Source organism: Theropithecus gelada, chromosome 3, assembly GCF_003255815.1.
Source record: "Theropithecus gelada isolate Dixy chromosome 3, Tgel_1.0, whole genome shotgun sequence".
NCBI lineage: Eukaryota > Metazoa > Chordata > Mammalia > Primates > Cercopithecidae > Theropithecus > Theropithecus gelada.
The window spans coordinates 116,305,745-116,326,983 of record NC_037670.1 but is presented as its reverse complement, the minus strand read 5'-3'; the positions used below and the strand labels follow the sequence as shown (position 1 = coordinate 116,326,983).

The 21,239-nt window shown below is 34.5% G+C and overlaps 2 protein-coding genes across 5 annotated transcripts in view; one reads left to right on the top strand and one right to left on the bottom strand.

Annotated features, from left to right (window-relative positions):
* The window catches only part of RUNDC3B (RUN domain containing 3B), a 180,110-nt gene that overhangs the window by 49,180 nt on the left and 109,691 nt on the right, over positions 1–21,239 (top strand). The window contains exon 3 of one of the 3 annotated variants that reach the window (XM_025379382.1): positions 16,490–16,540. The exons of the other annotated variants lie outside the window; for them this stretch is intronic. Within the exon in view, the coding sequence (XP_025235167.1) occupies positions 16,490–16,540 (51 nt within the window). The remainder of the gene's footprint in view (positions 1–16,489; positions 16,541–21,239) is intronic. 3 annotated transcript variants of the gene reach the window in all.
* The window catches only part of ABCB1 (ATP binding cassette subfamily B member 1), a 218,533-nt gene that overhangs the window by 183,361 nt on the left and 13,933 nt on the right, over positions 1–21,239 (bottom strand). The gene's annotated exons all lie outside the window — the stretch shown is intronic.

The following is a 21,239-nucleotide window of genomic DNA, read 5'->3' as shown; positions in this document are numbered from 1 at the left end:
GCTGAGACCCGAGAATTGCTTGAACCTAGGAGGCAGAGGTTGCAGTGAGCCGAGATCATGCCACTGCACTCCAGCCTGGGCAACACAGCAAGACCCTGTCTCAAAAAAAAATTTTTTTTAAATGCCTTTAACATGTACCATTACTTGGATCACAACTCCTTGCCTTATCTTAAAATCACTCATATTCCCTTCCGCTAAATAATAAAAATGGGAAAAGGATCAGAAAGCGTACAGATGGCCAACTGATATATGAAAAGACACTCGATATCACTACTTATCAGAGAAATGCAAATCAAAACCACAAAATTTAATAATGCCTTACATCTGTCTAGATTGCTAGTATAAAAACAATCAAAAGATAACAAGTGTTGGCAAAGATGTGGAGAAAAGGGAACGTTCCTACTCTATTGGTGAGAATGTAGATTAGGACAGCCATTATGGAAAACAGTATGGAGGTTCCTCAAAAAATTACAAGTAGAACTGCCATATAATCCAGCAGTTCTACTTCTGGGTTATTTATTGAAAGAAAATAAAATCAGTATTTGGAAGAGATATTTGCACATCTATGTTTATTGCAGGATTTTTTCACAGTAACCAAGATATTAAGACAACCTAAGTAGCTGTCAACAGAAGGATGGATTAATAAACTATAGTGTATACCCCCCCACACACACACACAATGGAATACCATTTCAGATTTTTTTTAAAAAAGGAAATCATGCTATTTGCAATAACATAGATGAACCTGGAGGACACTAAGGTACATGAAATAGCCAGACACAGAAAGACAAATACCATATGATCTCATGTATTAGATATGGAGTCTAAAAAGAGTCAAACTTATAGTAACAGATAGTAAAATGTTGATTACCGGAGGCTGGGGGATAGGAGAAAAGGGGAGATATTGGTCAAAGGGTACAAGCCTTCAGTTATAAGATGATTAAGTACTGGAGACCTATATTGTGTACTTGAAAATTGCTATGACAGTAGATCTCAAGTGTTTTCACCATTCATACACACACAAAAATCCAAAACAGGACAAAACAAAAAACCTGGCAAAACCTCAAAGGAGATAAACTTAAAGTTAACTGCTCCTAAACACTTCATAATCAAACTTCTAAACATAAAAGATTAAAGCAAGAAATCTTGAAACCAGCCAGAGAAATATTTATTACATATAGGGAACAATAATTCAAATGACTGCAGGGTTTTCAGCAGGAGCCATGGGGGACAGATGACAGTGAAATAGCATCTTTAGAATTCTAAAAGAAAAGTACTGCTAACCCAGAATTCTGTATTCAGTGAAAATGTACTTCAGAGATGAGGACAAAATAAAGAAATTCCCAGATAAAGGAAAACTAAGAATTACTACTAGCAAATCTAGTCTAAAAGAAATGCTAACAGAAGTTCTTCAGGCTAAACGGAGATGATATCAGAAGAAAACATGGAACTTCATGAATGAAAAAAGAGCAACAGAAACTGTGAATATCTAAATAAATACAGCAGATTTTTTCTCCTCTATTAAGGTCTTTCAATATGACTACTCAAGCAATCCTCCCATTTCAGCCTCCCAAAGTTCTGGGATTACAGGTGTGAGCCACCATGCCTGACCCTGACTCTACTCTTGAAAGCAAAATTATGCCATTGCTGGGGAGGGTTTTCAGGTTTGCATATATAGTACAAGTGACTTTTAAAGCAAAGGCTACAGAGTAAAGGGAACGATGTGGTTATATATATTTACTTGAAATGATAAAATGTTAACTGTAGACTATTACAGATTAGGTATTCTATTTCATAAAGTAGTGACTATAATGATACTAAGAGTTTTAGCCAAAAAAAAAAAAAAATAAATTAAAATGGAACATTAAAACGTTAAAGTTATACAAAAGAAGGTGGTGAAGAAAGGGATAACAGAAAACAAACAATAAAGTGGCAGACCTAAATCAAACCTTATTAATAGGTATATTAAATATAAATGGCCTAAGCACACCAATTAAAAGAGATTTTTTGATTGGGTAAAAAAAGGACTCAATATATACAGAAACCCATTTTAATTCTAGTGATAAAGATAGGTTAAAAGGATAGAAAAAGTTATTCCGTGCAGAAAGTAATTGAAAGAAAGTTGGAGTAGATTTAATTATATATCAAAGTAGATTTCAGAACAAAGAAGACTGACAGGAATGAAGTTGAACATTTACATATTTAAAAAGCAGATTACTTTGCCAAGAAGATAGAACAAAACCAAAGTATGTATGAAGCTGACAACAGAGTGTAAAAAACAAAAGCTGACAGAACTGAGAGGAGAAAATAGAAAAATGTACATTATACTTAGCAATGTCAACACTCCTCTCATAATAGTAGATCAAGTAAATAGAAAATTAGTAAGGATACAAAAGATCTGGGCAATATTATCAGCCAACTGACTTCTATAAAACACCCCAACTTCTTTTTAAGACAGGATCTCACCCTGTCGCCCAGGCTGGAGTGCAATGGCACAATCATGGCTCACTGCAGTCTCCACACCCCCAGGCTCAAATGATTCTCCCACCTCAGGTTCCTGAGTAGCTGAGACTACAGGCACACACCACTACACCCAGCTAATTTTTTGATTTTTTGTAGAGACTAGGCCTCACTATGTTGCCCTGGCTGCCCTCGAACTACTGGGCTCAAGTGGTCCTCTCACCTCAGCCTTTCAAAGTGCTGAGATTACAAGTGTGAACCACTGCCTGGCCACCCCAGCATTTATAATTGACATTTATAAAACACTCCTCAGTGGCAGAATATATATTATTCTCGAGGGCAAGTGGAACATTAAAAAAGAGATCTTATTCTGAGCCATAAAAGAAAGCAAATTTAAAAGAATTAAAATCATATAAAGTATGTTCTCTGTAATGAAACTAGAAATCAAGAACGGAAGATATCTGAAAAATCAGCAAATGTTTGAAAATGTAAAAACACACTTCTTTAAAAAAAATATACTTTAAGTTCTGGGTTACATGTGCAGAACGTGCAGTTTTGTTACATAGGTATACATGCGCCATGGTGGTTTGCTGCACCCATCAACCTGTCACCTACATTAGGTATTTCTCCTAATGTTATCACTCCCTTAGTCCCCCACCCCGTGACAGGCCCCAGTATATGACGTTCCCCACCCTGTGTCCATGTGTTCTCATTGTTCAACTTCCACTTCTGAGTGAGAATATGCAGTGTTTGGTTTTCTGATCTTGTAATAGTTTGCTGAGATTGATCATTTCCAGCTTCATCCATGTCCCTGCAAAGGACATGACCTCATCCCGTTTTGTGGCTGCATAGTATTCCATGGTGTATATGTGCCGCATTTTCTTAATCCTGTCTGTCATTGATAGACATTTGGGTTGGTTCCAAGTCTTTGCTAATAACTCTTGGATCAAAGAGGGATTCTCAAGGAAAATTAGTCTTTTGAACTGAATGAAAAGCTAAAATACATCATATCAAAATGTGTAGCATGCAATTAAAGCAGCACTTAGAAGGAAATCTGAAACATTAAAAACTTATTTAGAAAGGGAGAATGGTCTGAAATCAGTAACCTAAGCTTTCACCTTAAGAAACTAAAAAAGGGGCCGGGTGCGGTGGCTCACACCTGTAATCCCAGCACTTTGGGAGGCCAAGGCAAGTGGATCACCTTAGGTCAGGAGTTCGAGACCAGCCTGGCTAACATGGTGAAACCCCGTTTCTACCAAAAATACAAAAAAATTAGCCAGGTATGGTGGCGCATGCCTGTAATCCCAGCTACTTAAGGGGCTGAGGCAGGAGAATCACTTGAACCCGGGAGGCGGAGGGTGCAGTGAGCCGATATTGTGCCATTGCACTCCAGCTTGGGCAATAAGAGTGAAAGAATGTTATTTGGTAGCGTTCTTCCCACAGTAGAACTTCTTTCAAAATTGGAGTCAGTACTCTGAAACCCTGCCACTGCTTTTTATCAACTAACTTTATTTAGTATCCTAAATCTTCTGTTGTTGTCATTTTACTAATGTTCACAGTGTCTTCACCAGGAGTACATTCCATTTCAAGAAACCACTTTCTTTGCTGATCCATAAGAAGGAAGTCCTCATCTGTTCTAGTTTGATCATAAGATTGCAATAATTCAGTCACATCTTCAAGTTCCACTTCTAGTTCTCCTGCTATTTCCATGTTATCTGCAATGAGTCCTTCCACCAAAGTCTTGAACCCCTCTAAGTCATCCATGAGGATTGGAATTAACTTTTTCCAAATTCTTGTTAATGTTGATATTTTAATCTCTTCTCATAAATCACTAATGTTCTTGATGAATCTTTTCCAGAAGATTTTCAATTTACTTTGCCCAGATCCATCAGAAGACTCATTGTTTATGGAAGCTAGAGCCTTAAGAAATATACTTTTTCAGTAATAAGACTTGAGTCTAAATTACTCCCTGTTCCCTGGGCTATAGATTAGATGTTATGTTAGAAGCCATGAAAACAACATTAATTTCCTGGTACATCTCTGTCATAGTTCTTGGGTGACCAGGTGCATTGTCAGTGAGCAGTAATACTTTGAAAGGAATCTTTTTTCTGAGTAGTGGATCAAAACAATGGGCTTTGTTTTTGTTTTTGTTTTTTGAGACGAGTCTCGCTCTGTCACCCAGGCTGGAGTGCAGTGGCTTGATCTCAGCCCACTGCAAGCTCTGCCTCCCGGGTTCACGCCATTCTCCTGCCTCAGCCTCCCGAGTAGCTGGGACTACAGGCGCCCGCCACCATGCCCAGCTAATTTTTAAAATATTTTTAGTAGAGACGGGGTTTCACTGTGTTAGCCAGGATGGTCTCGATCTCCTGACCTCGTGATTCGCCCGTCTCGGCCTCTCAAAATGCTGGGATTACAGGCATGAGCCACCGCACCCGGCCTAACAATGGGCTTTGAATATTTAGTAAGCCAAACTGTAAACAGAGAAGCTGTCATCTAGCCTTTGTTGCTCCATTTATAGAGCTCAGGCAGAGTATATTTAGCATAATTCTTAAGTACCCTAGGATTTCTGGAATGGTAAATAAGCATTGGCTTCAACTTAAAGCCACCAGATGCATTAGCCCCTAATAAGAGAGTCAGCCTGTCCTTTGAAGCTTTAAAGCCAGGCATTAACTTCTCTTCTTTTACTATGAAAGGTTTAGATGGCATCTTCTTTCTGTATAAAGCTGTAATGTCTACATTGAAAATCTGTTGTTTAGTGTAGCCACCTTTATCAGTTATTTTAGTTCAGTCTTCTGGATAAGTTACCATAGCTTCTCCATCAGCACTTGCTGCTTCACCTTTTTATTATTTTTTTATGTACAGAGATGGCTTTTTTTCCCGAAACTTCATGAACCAATCTCTGCTAGCTTCAGACTTTTCTTCTGCAGCATCTTTGCCTCTCTCATCCTTCATAGCTTTAAAGAGAGGACCTTACTGTGAATTAGGCTTTCGCTTAAGAGAATGTTATGGCTGATTTGGTCTTCTATTCAGACCACTTAACTTTCTTCATATCAGCAGTAAGACTCTTCACTTCTTTCATGTGTTCACTGGAGTAGTACTTTTAATTTCCTTTAAACTTTTCCTTTGTATTCACCACTTGGCTAACTGGCACAAGAGGCCTAGCTTTTGGCTCTCTGTTTTTGACATGCCTTCCTCAATAGGATTAATCATGTACAGCTTTTGATTTAAAGTTAGAGACATGCCACTCTTCACTTAGAGGCCATCATAGGATTATTAATTGGCCTAATTTCAATATTGTTGTGTCTCAAGGGAATAGCGAGACCTGAGGAGAAAGAGAGAGATGGGAAATGGCCGGTAGCTGGAGCATTCAGAACACACACATTTATCAATAAAGCTTGCCATTTTATACGGGTGTGGTTCATGGTACCCCAACATTATTACAATAGTAACATCAAAGATCACTAATCACTCTTCACCATAACAGATGCAATAATAATGAAAAAATTTTAAATGCTGTGCGAATTACCAAAACATGACAGGGAGACACAAAGTAAGCACATGCTATTGGAAAATTTGCACCAAAAGACTTGCTGGATGCAGGGTTGACACAAACGTTCAATGTGTAAAAAATACAATATCTGCAAAGCACAATGAGGTGAAATACATTAAAACAAGAAATGACTGTCCATACCAATACACCTCATGGACACAGACATCAGAATCTTCAATAAATATTGATAGATCAAACTGGAATGCAAGGATGCTTCAGTATTTGAAAATCGATGTATTTCATTTTATTAGCAGACTAAAGAATAAAAATCATAGGATCATACTAATAGGTGCATAGAAAAGCATTTGACAAAATTCAACTTTGATTCATGTTAAAAAAAAATCTTTATAGCTAAGTATTAGAAGAAAAATTCCTCGCCCGGCTAGTTTTTTGTATTTCTTAATAGAGACGGGGTTTCACCGTGTTAGCCAGAATGGTCTCGATCTTCTGACCTCGTGATCCGCCCGGGCGAGGTGGCGGGCGCCTGTAGTCCCAGCTACTCGGGAGGCTGAGGCCGGAGAATGGCGTGAACCCGGGAGGCGGAGCTTGCAGTGAGCTGAGATCCGGCCACTGCACTCCAGCCTGGGCGACAGAGCGAGACTCCGTCTCAAAAAAAAAAAAAAAAAAAAAAAAAAAGAAGAAAAATTCCTTAAAAGGCATCTACAGAAGTTTGCAACAGGGTTTCTCAACGTTGTTACTGTTGATATTTTGGATGGATAATTCTTCATTATGGATTGGAAAACTCATTAAGATGTCAGTTCTTTTCATATTGTTCTATAGATTCAATGCAATCTCAAAGTTTTAGAAGACTTTTTTTTGTAGATATAAAACTTACTCTACAATTTATATGACTAGGCAAAGTAACTAGAATAGGCAAAACAATTTCACAAAGGAAGAACTAAGTTGGAAACTCAAATTATCTGACTTTAAGACTTATTGTTAAGATACAGTAATCAATGTGTTATTGGTGAAAGCTTATACATATAGATAAACAGAATAGACCCAGCACTTTGGGAGGCCGAGGCAGGCGGATCACGAGGTCAAGAGATTGAGACCATCCTGGCCAACATGGTGAAACCCCATCTCTACTAAAAATACAAAAAATTAGTTGGGTGTGGTGGCACATGCCTGTAGTCCCAGCTACTCAGGAGGCTGAGGCAGGAACATCACTTGAACCCAGGAGGCAGAGGTTGCAGTGAGTCGAGATCGTGCCACTGCACTCCAACCTGGCGACAGAGTGAGACTCCGTCTCAAAAAAAAAAAAAAAAAAAAAGAGAGTTTGGAAAAAGATACACATAAATATGCTTGATTCATTTTGCTAATGCAAAGACAATTTAATGGAAAAGTGATAATCTTTAAGAATAATAGTGCTAGTGTTAATCGAATACCTGTGTGCAGAAAAAAGTGAACCTTGTTCCTTACCTCACATTTAGCTCAAAGTGGGTTATAGGTGTAAACACAAAATGTAAAAGTATTAAACTCTTAAAAATGTAGAATATCTTTGTTTAATTAGGCAAACAGATTTTGTATATAACAACAAAAATACAATCCATAAAACAAAACAAAAAAATGGATAAAGTGGACCTCATCAAAATTAAAAGCTTTTACTCCCTGAAAGACACTGTTAATGATAAGACAAGCCATAGACCTGGAAAAAATATTTGCAAATCATGTATTTGACAAAGGGATTGTATGCATAATATACAAAGAACTGCTATAAAAACGTTAATAATATGAAAACCAATGCAATTTTAAAATGTGCAAAGAATTGAACAGATATTTCATCAAATAAGATACACATATGGCAAGTAAACAAATGAAAAGATGTTCGGCATCATTAGTAATTAGGAAAATGCAAATTCAGACCATATTAGGTACCACTGCACAACTTTATCAAGCTCTTTTGGGGGCGAGGAGCAAATATGAACTCTTATACCTCGCTGGTGGGAGTGCAAAATGGTAGAACCTCTTTGGAAAACAGCTTGTCATTTTCTTATAATGTTAAATATACTTTTATATCCCAGTAGTCCCAAATCCCATACTTTTACTCAAGAGAAAGGAAAACATAAGTTCGCACAAAAACCTGTTTATAGCAGCTTTATTCAAAACTGTCGAAAACTAGAAACAACCCAAATATCTTTCATGTGATGCATGGATAAACTGTTGTATGTTCATACACTGGGAAAACTCAGTAATAAAAAGAAAAAAAATTTCCACACAAAACAACATGTATAAATGTCAGATACCTTATGGCTAAATGAAAGAAGCAAAACTCCAAAGGTTACATATGATTCCATTTATATGACATTCTAGGAAAGACCAAACTGTAGTATCAGAGAATAGATAAGTGGTACTAGGGATTAAAGGTTGCAGGGTGGGGGTTGACTAGCATCATGATGAAGGAATTTCTTTGCATGATGAAACTGTTACGTGTTTTATAATCATGGTTACATGACTCTATTTTTCAAAACTCATAGCAGCAGCACATTTACTATAAAGAATAAATGTATAACTCCCCCAAATTCTATTGCTTCCCATTAAAACATTTTAAAATGGGGAGGATCCCACTTTTTGATTATAACAGATAAGATTCCAACTCCTTGATCCTCACTTGCTTTAGAAAACTGGACAGTTTTTCACAGAGCACAGTAAAAAGAAGTTCCAAGGAATACTCGTTTACCGTCACCCCTCCATATTTTTCTTGGCCAAATATTACTTCTACTTGTTCTCTGCTTTGGAAATGAATCATAACCTGAGTTCCCTGTTCTTTTTCTGAAACAAATGCCTTAAATTTGACACTTGATGTATACTTTCTTCTTTTTTTGGCTTCCCTCCACCCACAATTTTTTTTTTCTTACAATTTTTCTATTCTCTTTACCTCATTCGTTCTCTTATTCAACAACAAATTTAGGCCCTGTGCTGGGGGCCCAGGATATGAGATTAATAAGGTATGCTTTCACATGAAACTCAGTCTTGAAAGGTAGAAGAAGGACATATTAACAAATAATGGTGTGTACTAATGTCATCAAGTCATAATAGAAGTATATTAGCGAGCATGATGTAGCACAAAGGAGTAAATAGTCTGTTTTTCTTGGATGGGTCAGGGAAGGCTTTACACGAGAAAGAGGCATAAAAGTACCTCAGATGAAAATTGCAGTTCTTTAAAATGTCATCTGTGACTTTGATTATTTATGAACTATTAGCCCACATAGATTAAGAAAAATAGAAAAATAGAAATTTAGCAGGAAAGTCATCAGAGACAACGTAAACTTCAGCTTGTTGACATGAGGATGGGATGTATTCGTGATTTTTGTAAAGTTTATATGGAAAATAACTGATTAAAATGAAAAAGTTAGCCAGGTGCAGTGGCTCATGCCTGTAATCCCAGCACCTTGGGAGCCAAGGCGGGCAGATCACTTGAGCCCCAGGAGTTTAACACCCATCTGGGCAACATGGTGAAACCCTAACTCTAGAAAAACAAACAAAAAAACAAAAACAAACAACAAGAATTAGCTGAGCATGGTGGTGTGCGTCTGTAGGTCCAGCTACTTGGGAGGCTAAGGTGGGAGGATCACCTAAGCCCAAGGAGACCATGGCTGCAGTGAGCCATGATTGTGCCACTGCACTCCAACCTGGACAACAGAGTAAGACTCTATCTCCAAAAGAAAAAAAAAGAAAAGAAAAAGCTGAATATACCAGAAAAGTATAGACTGTCAATTAGAAATGTAGCACTTATTAAAGAAAAAATGATTAAATATAAGACACTGTTAAATTGCCTATAATTTAATCTGCTAATGATACTTATTTAACATTTGGCTTGGTGACATTCAGTTTAGATTTTATATTGATTCTTAACATTTTTTTCAGTTATATTTATGTACAACTAATTTTTCCCCCACAAGTTACTGTTCTCTACCCTTATCAGTCTTTTAATTTTTCTTGACTATATCAGGCACATTCTACCACAAGGCACCATTGCACTGGCTGTTTGCTGTGTAAGGAGCATACTTCTTCCAGTGTCTGAGTGGTTAACACCCTCATCCGTTTGAAAACTACTCAGTGAAGTTTAGCCCTTCCACTATATTTTAAATGATAAATCACCTCCCCTCCTTTCAACCTCAAGCACTCCTGACCTCTTTCCCCTGAGTTACATTAGGTCTTAACTTCTAACATATTATGTTATGTACTTATTATGATTATTGTTTATTATCTTTCTTCACCTCCACTAAAATGTAAGCTTTACTGGGGCTGAGATCTTCATCTGTTTTGTTCATTGGTGTATCCCAAATCTCTAGAGCAGAGCCTACGATATGGCAGAAACTCAGTCATTATTTGTTGAAAATTTGATGTAAGAGTAATATTTCCTATATTTTTTTCTGATAGGACTTGGATTTGGACTCTTAAAACAAGTTAGAACTCCCGTGACTTGACATTTTAGAATTTCTCTAATCCGATTGAACTGTTATGATACCTAAGCATTGCTCAGGAACTCTGGCTTGAACCTCAAAGCTCTTCCTGACTTAGATGATAAACAGTTACCGCCACATGAGGCCATCTTTTGAAGTACAGTGTAAACACTGTTAGAAACAATGGATAATGAAAAACCTGTTCATTTGGCTTTTGAGTTTTCTTTGTTCATTTTTGAAGACTTTCCAACTTTTGTTGGAAAATCTTGGTTTGAACACAAAATGAGACTTAAATTGTTTCTGTAGTAACATATGAACACAATTCATTCAATAAAATCCCATATACTCAGGCCAAAACATGATACCAGAGATAAGAAATTGGCTCTTAAGGTCACCAGAGTTTGACTTTTAGACAATGGGAAAGGCCACTCTGAGAAACACCAAGTTATGTACTTGGAAATTTAGGAAAGTTGAAGCAGATATTGTATCTCAGAAAATCATCGTATTCACGTAATTCTCGAAGTGTCCAGGGTTATGTATACCTTTGTAAATTTGATTCCATGCTTTAAATTGCATATAGAATAAAACTAAACTCTACATTAATGTTTTATAATAAATTTAAGATTTGGGAGAAAATAATAACTACATAGATGCTAAAAACAGAGAGCTACACATTTTATATAATGCAATATATACATATATATACACATAATCTTGTTATTTTAATTTATATTTATTTAGAAATGAAATTGAATATATTTTCATGTTTATTACTTTTTTTTCATTTTCTTTTCATGACTTTTTGCCTATTTCTTTTGTGGAGAGAATTTTTAATTACCCTAGAATAGGAAAAAAAACTATTATCATGTGGAACTAATTTTTATATAAACCCATTTTGATCAGTAGTGACCTTTTTTCTCCATTGATATTACTCTTCATATGTGATTACTGTTGGGAGTTTGTTATTTTATACTTACTTTTCATTTGAGACTTTATGATTTCTGTTTTAAAACATATGAAATATTTTTCTTATCTTAGTTCTGTAATGTTTTATATTGTTTTGAATGTCTAAAATTTTATAACACAATTCTCATATACTTGGTTCTGTTTGAGTAATATTATTGTAGCACTCTTAATTACTGTGTTTGTTATAGGTATTTCTTGGTGAACAAAATCTTATGTATATATATTTATTTATAAGGAAATATAGGCAAAATGATATTTATATTTTATAACCAAACTAGAATTTTCAAGAAATAATTTTCATTCCCCAATTTAAATATTTAACTTATTTACAGAATGAGAGATTTATTAATGGTTCTAAACTTTGGTACACTGGGGAATTTTTCAGGTTTATTTTACGTGAACGTCACTTTCAAAATATCTTCAAATAAAATTATTCAAAATTTACATTTGGCTTCTGGGGAAGGGGGATTACCAGAAAGAAGATGATATTATGAAAAGACTTAAATAAATTCTACTGTTGATAAAATTATCTGAGATATGTTTGAATGTCTTTTTTTTAATAAGAAAGTTACAGAAATGTTTTAGTCTACAATGTAATCCAATTTCATTTCTTTAACAGAAATTGATGATCTCTGCTGGTAGTTCATGTTTATGTTTATTTATCTGTTTGTAGCCCTTTAAGTTTCTGTCAGAAGACTAATGGGACATTTCCAGTTTGACCTTGTGATATTTGCAAATTGGCATAGAGCGATTTACAGTACTTGTAATGAGCAAGTCATACTTTATTTTTAATCATGGAAAATTGCTTTCTTATTAATTTTGCTACATAATTCAACAGTTTTGCTTACTTTATTGTGCTAATGTTGCTCATCTAAAGAAAGTAAATATTTCGCATTTTATAGAACAAGGGAAAGATTGCACAATTTAGTGAACTTTGTTCATTTTAGGAGGGTATCATAATAATAACCTCAGTTCCTACATCTTTCTGATATTCTAATTTCAATGAGTTGTCCTTTTCAAAATAATTTTATGGTATTGTTACCTCTTTTCCTTAAGGTGAACAATATCGCTGCACACTGCTTTGCTAGAAGTCTAATGATAAATTCCTATTCTGATGTATTATTTCTAATATATAGCCTAATTAAGAGTTGACTGAAGTATGTTAAAATTTTGAATGCCAAATATTTATGTGTGTTTGCATATACACTATATTTTTACTTTAAATCTCTGAATTTTTAAATAGCTCCCATAGATTTTTTTTTTTAAATTTAAATTTTTTATAGAGACAGAGTCTCACTATGTTGCCCAGTCTGATCTCGAACCCCTGAGTTCAGATGATCCTCCTGCTTCCACCTCCTAAAGGGTCAGGAATATAGGTGTAAGCCACTGAGCCTGGGGCTTAGATTTCTTGTTATAAGAACCTAAGATGACCCTATAGTACAGATATATTTGATATAATTTAAAATATTTTAATAAAAATTAAAATTTTATTATCCATAAATTCAAATACTTTAATTTGATGAAGGGTATTTTCATTAATAGTTGTCACTGTTTAGTTGATTGCCATTGTTCTTGTGATCTATATTTTTATTTTATTAAAAATTTTCTACATTTTCTTTTCTTTAAAGTTATGACCTTTAAACTTCACAAGATTTGCACTTGATAAACTTCAAAAGATTTGCACAATTTTGGTACTCAGTATTTTAAAAATTATTAAATCAGTGAACAAATACTTTGTTTCTAAGATATTAATACCTACCACCTACCTGTAAATGGCATTTTAAAGCAGTATTTTTAAAGCTTAAGAAAACTTATATATAGTACTACATTTTAACTTCAGAACCTGTTAAAAGATGAAAAATGCTGTGTAAAAGATAGTCTCATTGCTAGCTGTACAGTACTACAGCACTTTTAACTGTTGCTTCACTGAAAAATTTTTCTCATATATAAATACAAAGTGGAAGATTTTAAGCAACTCGCCTTAATGTTAGTAATAGAATATGTTCTATATGATACTGCCAATTTATAGACAAGACTTGTGAAAAGTCTGAATTAGTTTTATTTAGTCTTTTCCATAATCCATCTTGGTGCATTTATATAAAGATATCTGCCTGCAACTTTATTAGAAAAAAATATATGTGCAGAGAGAGAGAAAAAAATAGAATAGATATAGCAAAAGCCAAAGGCTTACTTTTTCTTAAGTGTTAAAATTCATCAATTATATCAGTCATGATAGTGATTCAATGATCAAAGAAATGGAAATGAATCGAAAACAAAGTTGGAGCAAAATATAGAAGAGTAAATATCATATTCGTGAATTAGAAACATATTCAGTTTTATCATCAAGGCAAATTTATTTGTTTAAAACAGTGGCCAATAGTCTTTTCTGTGTGATGGCTAATTTCAGTATTAATAAAATTATGAATCAATTATTTGATATTGAAAATTACATACTTTTTGGGTCAGGAAATGCTGTCTGTCTTCAGTATTCAGTATAGAAGCATTCTTCTATTGCATATCCATCTCTGAGTTGATTCTGCCTTTGCCTGAAATTTCAGAAACTTACTCTTGAAATAACTATATGGTATAATTATACTGTTGTATTTGAATGAATTTTGTTCTTGAGCAAAACGCTTTCTGAACCTGGTTTATTTGGTCTTGTCTCAACTATTTTTCTAAGCTACATAATGATAAATACTGTTTCACTTTCTTTTAACATTATATATTTTATAACAAAAGGTTTTGTTTCCATCTCAAATAAGAACCCTTCTACAAACAAGCCTTGGGCCACTTTGAAATAATGTGAGCTTTGTCATACACCTATTTTTTTAAAGAGCAGCGCTTCTACTTGCTAAGGATTTACATTTTATATAAAAAATATTTATATTCCTTCCCATTACATGTTTCACTACCTCATTTTTTTCCCCCTTCCTTCTGGGATTGTCAGTGAGAACTTTAACCAACCAGGAAAACGAACTGACTAATTATCCTCCATCAGTCAAGTCCTGCCTATCTCCTAAGGAGTAGGTCAGCTTGAAGCTGCAGAGAACACTGATTGCTGGGTCTTGGCAGCTTTGTCTCTGGGCCTGCCTTTTCTCATCTGTAAAATGAGAGTTGCTGAAATTTGAATACAGATAGCTTGGAATATAGTGGATTATTTGGTCCAGATATTTCTGGTTGCTTTTAACTTGTCTAGAATGGCTTAATTGTATTAAATTGTAATTAAAGCAATTAAATCCTACAAATAAGTGAAAAATTTAAGAAAATTTTCCCGTGGTCTTTCACAGCCAAAATGAAAATCAGGACACAGAGGCTAGCCTACTAACAACTTTTAAAAAACATAACAAACATAATCTAGGCCAGGCATCGTGGCTCACAACTGTAATCCCAATGCTTTGGGAGACCAAGGCGGGATAATCCATTGGGCCCAGGAGTTCGAGACCAGTCTGGGCAACGTAGCAAGATCTGGTCTCTACAAAAAACAAAAACAAAAACATAAAAACATTAGTTAAGCCTGGTGACGTGCAGGTAGCCTTAGCTACTCACAAGACTAAGGCAGGAGGATTACTTGAGCCCAAGATTTTGAGGTTGCAGTGAGCTATGAATGCATCACTGAGCTCCAGCCAGGATGATACAGTGAGACCCTGTCTCTTAAAAATCAAACACACACAAAAACCCTATAAATTGAGTTTCGTGATATTTTCAGTAATTGTTTCTCACCATATATGAGGGATTGGTTAAGAAATGCCATAAATCTGGTCATGATATGCTTATTTGGTACATTTTTTGTCGTAAAATTTCTTTAAGTCAGATTTTCATGGAAATTGTTTTTACTTTGATAAGTTTTTAGATCTATAAATCACAAATAATATAGAGAACTTTGTTTTAGGCCAGAGATAGTAAATATGGTTTAAACATTAGGAATTGATGTTATTTGCAATGAAAAGCATTCTATTCTGATATACATTTCAATGTTAAGAAATTTCATTTTTGTTTGTTATAGTTATAGCAAGAACATTATGTTCTAATATAAGCTTTAACTAGCGTACCAAGTTAAAGATCCTTTTGGATATGTTTTTCCAAATTTAATATTTGTTTAAAATGTTATGGAGGTAAGAGAATAGAGTGAATGGCAGATGCGTAGATGTGGCACAACTGTATATACCTCCTTCCTTTCATTTTTCACATCACATTACTAGCTGTATGTGTTTGTCTTGTATTGGTTTTATAAAGGATCTAAGTGTTTGGAAAGGTGTGGGATCATTTGCTATTGGAGATTTCAGTGTTTGACTGTGAGAGAAGGAAATGTTATTTTTTGGGAATGTTATTTCAGAAATTTGGCTTTGGAGTTTTCCGATATTATTATACTAGCAATTTCCAAAAAATACAGCAAAAATTTCTAGTACTTTTCCAGTTGGTGATTTGTTAAACAAGAATTGGAAGCTGTAACAAATAAAACAGTGTTTTTGATAGAGTAGGCATTTAGTCAACATTGGTTAAACTGACCAACATTTTATATAATATCTAAGTGCTGCTCTCATACAGGGAAGAAAACATAAAAGTTTTAACAATTCTTAGGCAAAAAAAAGAATGGCTACATTTCAAAATGTATTTGTTTATAACTTTTAGAAAAGTTAACATTAAAAAATGTGTATTTATTTTTGAAGTTGGAAATTTTCTGAGCCATATTGTCCCAAAGTGAGTGATTTTTTTCTTAACCAATCTTATAAGTTCTGAGGTGCATAGCCAGCAAGTTCAGTCAAGCCGTTGCTCATCTTTGAGGTCTGTTATACTGATTAGTTTATTATATCTGAGAAAGAATGATAGAGGTGAAAGTAAACAGGGAACAATTTCTGCTCACATATTTCTATGACTTACAGACACCTTAGCCTCTCCAATACAGTAATCTACAAGGAACTAGCTTCGTTTAGGTGCCAAGTGTAACTCATATTTATCTTAACAGTTCATTTATTTAGTAGGTAAAAGTAGTGGTTACTGCTTCAAAATTATATGTAGCCATCTTAGTTGGGCTATTCAGTTTGGAATTGTAAACGTGATGGCAGGTTTCTTAAATATCTGTGTGTTGTTGTTGTTATTTTTTTTAAAGAGATTTCCCAAAGTTGCAGATGGCTGGCTCATCTCCAAATACCTCTTCAAGGTACTCTATGCTGGTGATGTCTCCCGCCACTGAGCTGCACGGGAGCATGGAATTGACTTTCAGGGGAGGGCTGTATCAGTTAAGTGATCTTTTTTAGTACATTGCATGGGTTTTGTGAAGCTTTCTTTTTTGTGTGTTTTTGTTTTTTTAAATCCAGAGGGCACAAGTATGCTTATGCTAAATTTTAAAATTAAAATCTTGTAAATCCACACAATATAATAACCTATTTACTTTTTAAGTGCTGTATAATAATAAATATTACATGTGTAGTAGAAGCTAAGGGAAGCTGTATGAATATTCCAGTCTCAGTAAAACATAGATGTGGCACTCTAAACAATAACTGCTTTTTCATTCTTGAACCATTAGTGGGAATGTATTTCTTAGTTTCCTTTCTCCCAGGTAGAATGCATACCTTTACTTACTTATTCAAAACTTTTTTTAATTGAGTTTCTTCTATATGCAAAACACTGCTTGACCTCTGTACTTATGATCTAGCTTTCTATATTTTTTGCTTGGAAAAGCAATATAGTCATTATTTTTAAATACTAGAACAAAGGAGAAAAAGTAAAAACCAAAGTCATTTCCTTAATTTTCATTCCCACAATTAATCCTTTCAAGCAATTCTGTTTTATGTTCTGTACCTATAGTCTTAATCACTACTGACACGCATTATACTTGATTTCTTCAGGGGTACACATTTATGTGTAGCTCTCTGTGTGGACTTCAGCCGTCATGTACGATTTCATTCCACCAGTACTTTAAGCCTTATGTTAATAATGCTGGTGGAAGGAAAAAAACAAAACGTTTGTTCTCCATTTCAGAGACAGTAAAATTACTGGGATAAAAAAGTCTATTCAATTGATTCAATATTCAGATTTTTGCCGAACCTGGTCATCTTAATCTTTTTGTTTTGGAAAATTGAGAGTTGACTAATTGTTATGGTAGAGACACATACTTTAGATTTTTGTATATGTTTGTGATAAATTCCTTACTAGTGAGCTAGACATTACATTGTCAGTACCAAAGGAAAATAGTTACATTTTGTAGATGAGTAACTGATTCATAGTGCCTAAATGATATACTTGAAGTGTCCTGTAAGTAGCATGTAGAACTAGCAATGTAAGTACAATTCAGTATCTAATGTAGATTCTGACTTCCTCAGATTCAATTTAAAGTGTAACTAATTATTTTTAAGTACTTATAATTGTTCTATTTTTTAGAACATTAATTGAGATTTTAGTTAGAAAATGGATCAGTGTCATAATTTTACCTTCAAAGCTGGATGTTCTAATAAATATAAACCTCAACTAATAATAGTACTTTTTTAAAGGAAAAGTTTCTGACCTCTTATAGAGATGGAAATTTTCTCTGTTTGATAAAATAGTGGATAATATTAAACTGGCTTTTATAAATTAGCAGTAAGAAACTTGGGATTGCTACTACAAAATTTAAAGTGAGAAGTCCACAAGTTTTTTAAAGGAACCAATTTTCTTTAAATATCTGAAAGCTTTTTCAGTGACATCAGAGTGGTTGATTAAAATGTGGTAGGACTATCTTGTCTTTTGTTGATTGTCTAGACGAATAGCAGCTCAAAGGTAATAGTCTTTAATATTGTCAAGTAGGTGATATATTTTAACTCTAACAGAACTTTCATTTGTGAAATCAGTTTTTCATTCACTGTTTACATAGCTAAGCACTATTACTAAAGGTGGGGAAATAAGTCACTTAAGAGATTCATTTATATTTTTATTATATTGTGAAAAGATGATGTGTCAGCTACTGCTTAGTAGAGAACCACTTTAGAAAATTTAATTTCTGTTCTTAGAAGGTCTTATTCTGGCCATAAAATAAGACACAAACAGAACACAGACATATTGCAAAGTGTAAATGGATAACTCACTTAAAGAGTGTAGAAGAGTAATTTTAGAGTAACATTGGACCCTAGAGATGACAGGCAATTTTTGGGTCCTGAAGATGAGGCAATTTAGTTGGAAACATAATCACATACTGGTCAGTAACAGATTGTCTTTTAGTCTAGCAAACATTTCACCATTTGTTTCTGCCGCCTAAAGATGAATAGAGTTGGATTGATGGGATGGGAATACATTTTAAAAAGCTTGTTTAACTTTTTCATTGGTAAAATGTTAACTTCCAAGAACACTTATAATTGAAAGCGTGTTGTATACGTATATTCATTGAGAACTTTAAAAAGAGAATTGTTATTGACAGCATATCTCATCTTTGGAATAACATTTCTTCAAGATACAGAGTAGTCAGTTTCTTGCTATATGATTGTCTTTTGTGATTACTTTTAAAGGAAGTCAAAGTATTTGGAGAGTGGTATTACTTCAATATTTATTTTTAGGCATGAGTAGCTTATAACTTTGTTTTTTAATTTTCCTGTTAAATACAGGTTATAGACTTTTACTAGCAGTTAATCTGTATTTACATAAAAGTGATGTTCAAATAATATAACAGATAACTCATTGAACACATCTGTTATATTGAACTAAATTAAACCCTTTCTGTAGCTGCAGAAATTATTTAATTATTTAGGTGAAATCCTAGGAAATACAGACAATTTACATGAAAGCTTGTTTGGAGGTTCTAGCAAGATAATTTACCTTCTCTTGAAGAATATCTTTCTGAATGTGAAAAATTCAGTGTCTTGAATTAAGAGCTTCACTTTGGAAGTGATGCACATGGAAAAGGAAGGATACCAGAATCAAGCCAAGTCATCCTCACATCTAATTTGTAGAGCAGATAAATGTGTTATGAAGATCTTGCCAGTTGACTTATGGCCCTGCAAGTCATGATGATATGCAATCCTGTTAATTGCTTAGTTTCTCAGTTTGTACTCTGGGAAGTCTTTTCATTATCTTTTGGGTAAAAGTCCTTGTAGATAGTGTGCCCTACTTATAGCAGGAGTTCCAAGGATTTAGTGCCCACTCCTTCTCTGCTTAACCTAACTCTAGTTTTCTAGTTTTTCTGTCTCTGTTTTCTCTCCTCAAAAACAGGACTTTTTTTTTATATTCTTTGGTTTTCAACAGCTCTACTTTGAAACATCCTACAAATTGTTTTCTTCAGGCATCTGAAACTAAAGAGAAGGTTTAAAATAGCATTGCAGAAAAGCAAACCATGCCCTATGCCAAAGTCCTGGACCCTTGTACATTTCCTTAAAAGGGAAAGTCTTCTTGTTCATGGGCAACCTATGCTTTATATTTCTCCGTGGTTACCTATCTGGATTACCACTATAGGTGGTTGCCATTGGCTAATAAAATGTTGTATTTTCCCTTGCCTATTTCTCTGACTTCTCTTTCCCATATTGTCTTTTTAGAGAGACTTAAACTCGCCACAGAATCTTGGTGATACTCTTTCCTTAATATTCTTTCCAGTGTGTAGTACTTCATTTCTTGAAGAAAGTCTGGCAGCTGTAGCTCTCATTTTGAAATTATAGAATGATCCCAAATAATAGAAGGCAAGGAAAATGAGTTGAAGTTAGAAACATTTGAGGAAGTAACTTTACAATGGTTGATGATGGGAGTAAAGTTGGATTAGGGAGTAAATTTGGAAGATTTCTCTAGATTTCAAAGCAAGTAATGTGAAGAATTTAACTTTGCATCTCATTCCTACTTCATTTCGTGATGCAAGGAGAGCTTGGTCACTGTAACTACTTGTGTGATTACAGTAATAACAATAGTAATAATTAACACTTATGTTGAATTTAGTATGCACCAGACTCTTTGCTACTTGCTGCACATACATTATCTCATCTAATCCTTACAACAGTACTATCCAGTAGGTACTATTATTATTTTCAATTTACAGAAGAGGCCCAGACTCATAGAGTGAACATAAGTCATTTTTTCAAGATCCTGTAGCTAGAAAATGATCTAGTTCAGGTCCACCTGACTTAAAGCCCATGTTCTTAACCACCAGTCACCCTGCTTCCCCTCCAAATGGCTAACAAATTGATGACATGAAAAGTGTCCTAGAGACAAACTATATTGAGATATTATACCGGGAAACTTTTAGTTAAAAGAAGAAAGGGAGCAGAAGAAAGTGATGGAGAGAGATTAAGAGGGAGAAATTTGTAGATTTCTATTTGTAAGTAGCAAAATTTTATTTTATTTATTATTTATTTATTTATTTATTTATTTTGAGATGGAGTCTCGCTCTGTCATCCAGGCTGGGGTGCAGTGGCGCGATCTCAGCTAACTGCAAGCTCCACCTCCCAGGTTCATGCCATTCTCCTGCCTCAGCCTCCCGAGTAGCTGGGACTACAGGCGCCTGCCACCACACCTGGCTAATTTTTTTGTATTTTTAGTAGAGAGGGGGTTTCACCATGTTAGCCAGGATGGTCTTGATCTCCTGACCTCATGGTCCGCCAGCCTCGGCCTCCCAAAGTGCTGGGATTACAGGCGTGAGCCACCACGCCCGGCCGCAAAATTTTATTTTTAAAGAGGCATTGAATTGTATGGTTATTTGAATAAAGATTTATAGATGCATTTGTTTTTATTTAAAGAAAAATATATTTGATGTTTGTAATCATACAAACACTAGCAGACTGTTGCCAAAACTATTGCTATAAAAAGATACTAATTGGATTTTTTAAAATTAATTTTTTGTGTTCATTGCAATTAAGATTATCTGTGTTATGCTGATTTATCAGCTTAATTTTTCAACAAATATTTATTGA